Source organism: Trachymyrmex cornetzi, unplaced genomic scaffold, assembly GCF_001594075.2.
Source record: "Trachymyrmex cornetzi isolate Tcor2-1 unplaced genomic scaffold, Tcor1.1 scaffold1160, whole genome shotgun sequence".
Lineage (NCBI taxonomy): Eukaryota > Metazoa > Arthropoda > Insecta > Hymenoptera > Formicidae > Trachymyrmex > Trachymyrmex cornetzi.
In genome coordinates this window covers 155,291-163,897 of record NW_017295720.1, presented here as the reverse complement: position 1 = coordinate 163,897, position 8,607 = coordinate 155,291, and the positions used below count along the sequence as shown (strand labels likewise).

At 32.6% G+C, this 8,607-nt stretch overlaps 1 protein-coding gene across 2 annotated transcripts in view; it reads left to right on the top strand.

Moving 5' to 3' along the window:
* Positions 1-8,607, top strand: part of black (glutamate decarboxylase-like protein black) — a 23,549-nt gene that overhangs the window by 11,954 nt on the left and 2,988 nt on the right. Inside the window, exons 1-3 of one of the 2 annotated variants that reach the window (XM_018513452.1) lie at positions 1,062-1,078; positions 3,195-3,497; positions 5,346-5,740. In XM_018513452.1, the coding sequence (XP_018368954.1) occupies positions 3,225-3,497; positions 5,346-5,740 (668 nt within the window). In that variant the 5' untranslated portion in view covers positions 1,062-1,078; positions 3,195-3,224. Of the gene's footprint in view, positions 1-1,061; positions 1,079-3,194; positions 3,498-5,345; positions 5,741-8,607 lie in introns of those variants that run through there. The other variant, XM_018513443.1, reaches the window with a different exon arrangement.

Here is an 8,607-nt window from a genome sequence, read left to right as displayed (position 1 = left end):
TCGATTTTTTGTTTCAGATGATTCTTACGACCTGTAGGACGGTCGCCAGCGAGGTCCTTTTTTTTCGCAGTGGTCCACGGCGCACCATGCCCTACCTCGGGATTTTCATAAAATGACTTAAAATTTTTTTACAAGCAATTTAAAAGTACCATAAATATACCTGAAAAATTTTGAGTGTCTATATTTTTTACTTTCCTAAAAAAAAATCATGAAAATAGCCTATTTTTCGGCCTTACTAATGAGAATATACCCTTAATACTTTATTTATAAAAAAAAAAAGTATTCAACAGACAGAAATTGCAGCGAAATTGAAATTGATACGAACTGAGTCCTGAAACTTTTGTCCTATTGTTGAAGTAGTTTAAACTTTAACTCTAAAAAAAAACCAAGTAACTATAATGGCCGGTATTCATAGTCAGATCTTATATTCAAGACCGTCTTAAGTATGGTCCCCACACAGCAAATGTATCAAAAATATATCTTAGAGATATCTTAAAGATATATTTGGGATATGTGATATCTTTAGGATATCTATCTGATGTATTTCGGAAATCCTTGCTGTGTGGATCTTAAGAAGTCACGAACCAATCAGAGGGCTGCATTAGCGTCTTAAGACATTACTTAAGACGGTCTTGAAATAAGAATCGACTATGAATACCGGCCTATGACTCACAATATTTATTGCTTGCAGGCCGATTACGTTGAACTTCTTCATCTTCTGAAAGGTCGCACACGTGTCGTTCGTGTGCATCAAGAATATTGCAGAATATTTTTTTTACTTTAAAAAAATAAGATAACATTCGCTGACGCAAAAATAAATTCTTGACCGTATAAATGCGCGACGTTTAACGAATCGAATCGAGGCCATGCATCCTGTAAGGAAATTATAAGTACGTATAGTACATTACAGATTTTTTTATTTAACATTAGAGAAGTGTAAAAACGTAACAGTTACACTGAAATTACAGATACAGTGACGTCAAGAAAGATGAATCATCGATTGGAAAGCCTAACGGAAAGTGGACTTTCCTTCTCCCGACTCATGAAAAAAGTTGTCTTCTGGCATTTAAACCTACAAGTGCTCTTTACTTTCTGTTTCTTGATTTTTTTCATTCTTTGCAACCATTTATTAACAATCGTGAATTCTTCCCAAGCAAAACATAAAGTCATTATTTAACATTAAAATTACTTTAAAAGTAATTACGAAAAGTCACTTCAATTATTGATGATTTTCAATTATTAATTATTATCAATTATTTTTATTTATTAATGATTTTTTAATTAAATATTGATGCTTTCCAATTAATAATAATTTTTAATTATTGACTACATTTAAAAATTTATTTTAACGTTAAAATGATTTGTGACTTATATTTTTGCTTAGGTTATTGCTAGTTATAGTATTAGTATATTATAGTTATTACTAGTTATAGTTGGGTTATTACTAGTTCTTATCTTTTTCTGGTTAGAAATGATTAGTCGATTGATGTTGAATCGGTCAATCATTTCTGATAGTTCCGAAGTTCCAAAAATGAAAAAATAGAATAATAACAACGAGGCAAATAATGCGGTCAAAGTTTCATTACAAATGCTTTGAAGCATTTGATTGACTAATCAGAACAAAGAATTTTACAAATGGAAACTAATCAAAGAATTATTCGAAGCACTTGTAACAAATGCTCACTACCCAAAAAAGTAAGAAGCAAAGAGTGTAGTCGGTCTCACTAAGAATGCTTTAAAGCGCTTGATTTATTAATCAGAAGAAAGAATTTTTCCAAGTAATCAATCAAAAAATGCTTCAAAGCGTTTTTGTTAAACATTACGTTGAACCAAAGTGATAAAAAAGATAAAAAGTAAGAAACAAGAAGCAAAAGAGCATATTGCAAATTAGGCTTTATCCTCTGTAATTCATGAGCATCTTAATAAAGTGTCTCGATAAAGCAACCGCGATTCTAAACTCGTTTTACTAATTGTGAATGCGCGCTCGTCCTTGGCTCCTTGCGCACAGAACGAGGACGGGGTTCGCTAAACAAAAACGCAAACGGGAGAGCCATTGTTATTTTGCAATACGCGCGCGGGAGGAGGCATTTAACACGACTCGAAGGTTCCACTTTTCCCCGTCACGGTCACGGGAGATCGCGATATTGTTGCACGGCCTCCCATTGATGTTATAAACGAATATTTAATACCAATTACCCCGTTAATTGTCGCGGCTTATTAACCCCAATTGATAATCGCTGGTCCGGTGGACCCGAACATTTTTTCAATTGCGTTATGAAACATTGTTTATAACAAATATTTTCCACAACTTTACACAATTTTGAATTACACTGTCTTATTTCCTGGATTTTGATCTTTAAAATAAAAAAAAATCGTTCAATTATGTTAGCTTTAAATAAAGATACTATAACTGTAAGTATTGCATAATATTAGAACTATAGCCAGAATTTTATTTAGGAGGGGGAAGGGAGGGCAATTAGAGTTAAGATTTTTGAATCCGAGAGAGGACGAAGATAGTCGAGTGATGCGAATTATTGGACTGTTTTTTGTGTTAAAAAGTAAAAAAAAAGGAACATACAAAAAGTAAAAAAAAAAGAAAGAAAAATAACTTTATTTTTATTCTTAACATCAATAAACATTTAAGTTTTGTAAAAATCATTATTTTTAAATTTCAAGATAAAGTCATTTTGAATTTCTCTTGACTTGGTGTGTCCCTTGGAATCACATCTTTTATACAAAAAATATAATATTAATTTAAAAAATAGAAATGATCATTAATGATCGTTCAGTACTTCTTGGTAAGGAAATTATAGAGCAAAAATCAATTATTATTAATTACCATATTTTTTATTAAAGTGCATGGGTATCTTTGACGTAGGCGTTTATTTATCCTCGGATAACCCAGGAAGTTTGATAACCCGGATGAGTCACAGCTTGGCAATTATCTTTACCGGTGAGCTCAACACGAATTAGCCCAAGAAATTGCCTGGCAACTTCCTTTCCGGGGATTCCCCGACTCCCAATTCTCCGAACCAAATTGAAGTAAGCGCTTGCCCGCAATGCCCGCGAAACTCGAACGCAGTGGAAACGCAGGCGGAAACGCCGCGGGAAAGAGCCGGAGGCTACTGGAGGGAGACGTCCTTGATTGACAGCGTTAACATAACATATAAAGGAAACCGTTCTCGTCGTTGCAGGTCCAGACCGACTGACAGCGTTTGACAGACATGCCCGCCAACGAGGATACCTCCAACGACGAGACGTCGTTGCGAATGAAACACGAAAGAGCCGGTCCATCCGAGTCTTCGTGGCGGAAGATGTCCGAGGAACGTCCACGGGTAAATCCCTCGTCGACCCCGAATCTGCCGGGTCTCGTTAACGGCATCGAAGAACGAAAAGGAGCCGAGAAACGGGATTTCCGCAGCATGCCGCGTCGGGACGCTCACGAGAAGCTCTTCAGGGACTTCTTCGAGCTTGTGCTGCAGCGTGCCGTGTTCCAGGTGAGCTTTCAAGAGAGCACCCATATTTATTTATTCATTGATTTGAGCGCGATAATTCCAATTGAATGAAACAATGCGAGTTTTACAAATGTAAGTATATGGTGGAGTGTTTTGCATGTAGATTAGTTAAATATAAGTAAAGAAAGGCTGCGCATTAAAAGAGAAAAGATTTAGTATTTCATTATAGAGTAAAACGTTAGTCTATTTTTGCTGTATTTTATATTGATATATATATATATATATATATATATATGTTATTTATATTAATAATTTATACACATGCAAATTAAATTTTTAATTTATATTAACAATATACATATAAAATAATAAAAAATAATAAGAAAAAGATTCACAGGCAATTAAGAGTCAACGCGGTAATTAGTGTGTGTAAAGAATTTAATTATTTTTTATTGAGTTTTGATTGGACAAAAATTGTAAGAGTTTTTAGTTCAACTAATTAGTCATTGCTATTATTGTTTAATATATATATGTATAACTAATAAAAGTATTTGCAAGTCCAGACTCGGATATTTTCTTGAACTACGTTGTAAAAAATTGTAACAATTTTTCACAACTTTACATAATTTTAAGTTACATAATATTATTTCTCGCACGTTGACTTTCAAAATAAGAAAAAATCGTTTAATTATGTCAACTTTAAGATATTTCATTCAAAGTACAATGGACTCGCAAATACCAGTTATGGAAATTTCGAATACGCGATTAATGATAAATATAAATAAATATATCTATATATATTTATATTTTTCAGGTAAATATGATTTGCATATAAATTACATAAATATGCTTTATATTCTATATTACTTTTCATATTCACAACATCTGCAATGCATCAGATAACAATAGAGCATTAGTTTATTCTATCTGCGTGAATTTACGTATCTGTTTCTATAGAGAACGTTATCACGCTATCGTCTTTATTGCAACGATATCAAAAATCCATGAATGCGTGATTTCGCAATGTTACCAAAGATAAGTGAATCTGCAGTGGAAAAACATACTTTCTGGTATCAGATTCCTAACGTGACAAATGGTTAATAATCAATAAAGACTTTAACAGCTGACATTGTAGATGTCGCACGGAGGTGATTAGCGCGCGATTAACGTTCCATTTTTATGTGTTGTATTTAATGCTATTCCATTCATCACAATTTTTTACAATGTAGTTCAAGAAAATATCCGAGTCTGGACCTGCAAATATAGATTTTGCGCCGTTTGACAAGCATAATGGTAGTATTAGTAGCAGATTATAATAACAGGGAATAACTCGCCGGCAATTAAATCGCCAGTATTGATCTTATTATCATATATGTGCTGTACTTCTCAGCAAATTAAACACACACACACACACGTAGATCACATTAAGTGACTCGACCAGGGACACGTATCAAGAAAGTACGCAATCTTTAGCGAGAATGCATTGTCTCCCGTACTTAGGAAATGCGGCGTATTCTGCGAATTTATTTATTAAATCTTCGAGGAATTCAAGATCGAGGAATTCAAGAAAATAGTTTTTCCTTAATAGAAATTTTATTACATTTCTTTAAATTCCTTGTACTTTTTGATGTTATTCTTTAACGTTAAATATTTAACGTGATTAAACATCAAATTAAGATACTATAAATATATTATAAAATTATATAGAAATTGTAATCTTTTAAATAAAAAAAAAATTGTGTTAAGAAGGGTTACAAACCAAACAAACAAATTTTAATGTAAAATGATACAGTTGACATTAAATAAAATCAAACGTAAAAACAAAGATAATCTACATAGATCTAACGTTTTGTAATCTTTTATACATTTATTATCGTATTTTCTGTTTAGCCCACCTCTGGGGAGGATCGCGTGGTCGAATGGGTTGATCCTTACCATCTACGCTCCGTGGTCGACCTCTCATTGCCAGCCGAGGGTGTCAGTCATGAGGAGTTGCTAACACTGACGCGTGACATCATCAAGTACAGCGTGAAAACGGGCCATCCGCACTTCGTGAACCAATTGTTCTCCAGCCTGGACCCGTACGGGTTGCTGGGCCAATGGCTGACCGATGCACTCAATCCATCCGTCTATACCTACGAGGTATCTCCGGTGTTCTCTCTGATGGAGGAGGATGTTCTGCGAGAGATGCGCGCCATCATTGGCTGGCAAGGCGGTGAGGGTCTCTTCTGTCCTGGAGGCTCCATGGCGAACGGATACGCCATCAATCTGGCGCGTCATCATAGGTGATTATTTACCAGTTATTTCTCAAGGTATAGAGTAACTCCGGTATATACGCCGCGGAAGTCAGAAAAAATAGAAGGAGTGGGAGTAATTTTCTCGCAACTACTCTGTTACATGCCTTTATGTTATATTAGTTTTGAGTTATAATTTCAGCTTCTTATTGTTAATATTAATGAAATTATTGTGAGTTGAATCGATTTGTCACTGTGTGTGTAACAAGTAGCATCATAATAAATTATAATCTACATAAAATGATTACTGTAAGGCGTGTAAAAGACCTAGTGGTTATTTTGTGATACATACGTGTAGAGGAATAGTAAAGCATGTTGTATAGCAAAATACAAGTGCTTTGCTTTCGTATTCTTTGTTTAGTTTGTTGAAACCCTTGCATTTTTGCCATATATCCCACCCATTATCTATATATAGCAAAAATGCAAGATTTCAAAAAGTTCATTTTTTAATACGATAACTAAATATTTCGGATTTTTAATATTTTTTTCATAGCAGTAGACAGTACAAAATTCTTACTGATATAGTTCGTTTATTTTAAACATAGTAAATAATACTTAATAAATTACGTTTTTGATAAGTGCGGCGTATATACCGGAGTTACCCTATTATTAAGAAATTATGGATTTCATTATACAGGGCGTTCCAAAATGATCACCAAATTTCGTGAGCAGGTAGAGCAAACTAAACTAAATCGAAACCTCTACCATTTTGCAATTTTTGCAATAGTTAATAAGATATTAATTAAAAAAATAGCTGAATATTCATATTCAATAATTTTTTACTTAAGTGAATGATTTATTATCAACTTCACAAAAAAAAAAACAGCAAGAGATAAAAATTGTTTATTTTCTTCTCATAAAGTCCTGAGAATTTTTTCAAAATATTTTAGTATCTCATTTTTCTATGTTGTGGTAAAAATAGTTGTTAATATAAGAAAATGCAGTACTAAAAAGTTGATAAAAAATTCGAAAAAAATTCTTAGAACTATATGAGGAGAAAATAAACAATTTTTGTCTCTTGCTATTTTTCTGTAAAGTTGATAGTGCTTGAATAAAGAATTATTGAAAACCAACATTCGGCAATTTTTTGTAATTACTGAGATAACGTTTATACGGCACAACGTTGCGAAGTCGTAAAGCTTTCAAACGTTACGCCGTGCATACATGTTACACTCATGTAAGACATCATGTATTGAAATTCGTAATAAATAAATCATGCAAACAACACGTTAACTGCACGGAGAAATTTTTATATTAAGTTTTAATACAATTTTAAATTACACTACTATATCTTGTATTTTCGATAGACTCTCACAACATGATTCTGACTTAACTTTTACTATGGTAATACTAATTTTTATCACATAAATAAAGTAATTATTTTGTTAAGCCATATTCTAACATGAAAACAGTTAATTTTTACTATGCTACGCAAACAAAATTTGCTAGGTATATTCGATTTTGTAATAAAAAATTTTTACTACGAAAAAGTGTAAAAATTACGTTATATTATTGTTTTTAAAAAATTACTATAGCATTTAAACTTATAATTTACATGAAGACCGCAGCTACTACCACATTATAGTAATTTTAAATATAAAATTTTCTCCGTGTCCGCACTACGTTATGCTTTATAGCTGACATGCAGTTATGTTGTAGCTGCACGTTGACGATGAATAATACAAATTCTCTTTTTGGAACAGCACGGTAAGAGTACAATCCTGTTACGACATGTAAAATTTTTATTAGTTTTCATTCTTAGAGCCTAATTATAGGAATTTATTTCATCACCATTGGCTGTGTTCAGCAGGTTCAACTGTTAACTCAGTCAGAAATGATGGAATCGACATCGAATCGATGTCGATTCGACGTCGTTCGACGTCGAAAGCATCGAATCGGCGTCGATTCGATGTTGATTCCATTATCATTTCTGACTGGGAAGTCGGCTGAACGCAGGCATCCCAGATACCGCAGAGGGTTCAAAAGAGTTAAAAAAAAATTCAATGATATGTTATCAATTCTGAGCTCATTTCAGATGCAACAACAATTCTTTTCAGAAAAAGAATTCTTTTTGCATTTGAAAATGAATTCAGAATTCATGACATATCACTGAATTCTTTTTGAATTTTTTGTGCTATCTGGGATTTTATAAAAAAAAAAGAAAAAATTTTTACTGAGAAATTTCTATAGGACACAGCGAAGTTCACTTTCTCGCATTAAAAAAATCACGTCGAATAGGATGAACAGCGCAGTATGATGAGACTTCTCAGTGAAAAATTTTTTTCTTTTTTTTTTTAATAAAATGTCTGCATTTAGCAGACTTAAGGCTTTTGAGTAGTCACCACAGCCATATTGAATCAGAAGCGAGAAATGATACGTTAATTTTTATTACGATTTAGATAAAAAAGATTAGATTTAGATAAAACAAAATGATGAGATTGCTTTAAAACATTTGTAAAAATGGACTAAAACAGTGTTTATCGCTCCTGATGACAATCAGTAAATAATCATAAAAGGCATGTGTAAGTGAAAATAAACTATGCGCATTGAATAAAAGCACTTAATGTGCCTTTTATCACTTTTTACGATTATTTATTGACTATCAGGGGGGGATAAGCATACACGGAGAGAATTTTCTCTTAGAATTTAGCCCGAAAATCATGATAATAGTGGGACAACATAGTATTTCAAAGATTATATATGAGTTTCTTTAATTTACTAATATGTGTCATAATAAGATATGTAATATATTTTATTAATTTGACTAAAGGGTATAGTAAAATTTCAACATTTTAAAATATGTTACGCAGTTTATGATTCTTTATTATTTTAAAAGAATAGATGCTAAGTAGTCATGA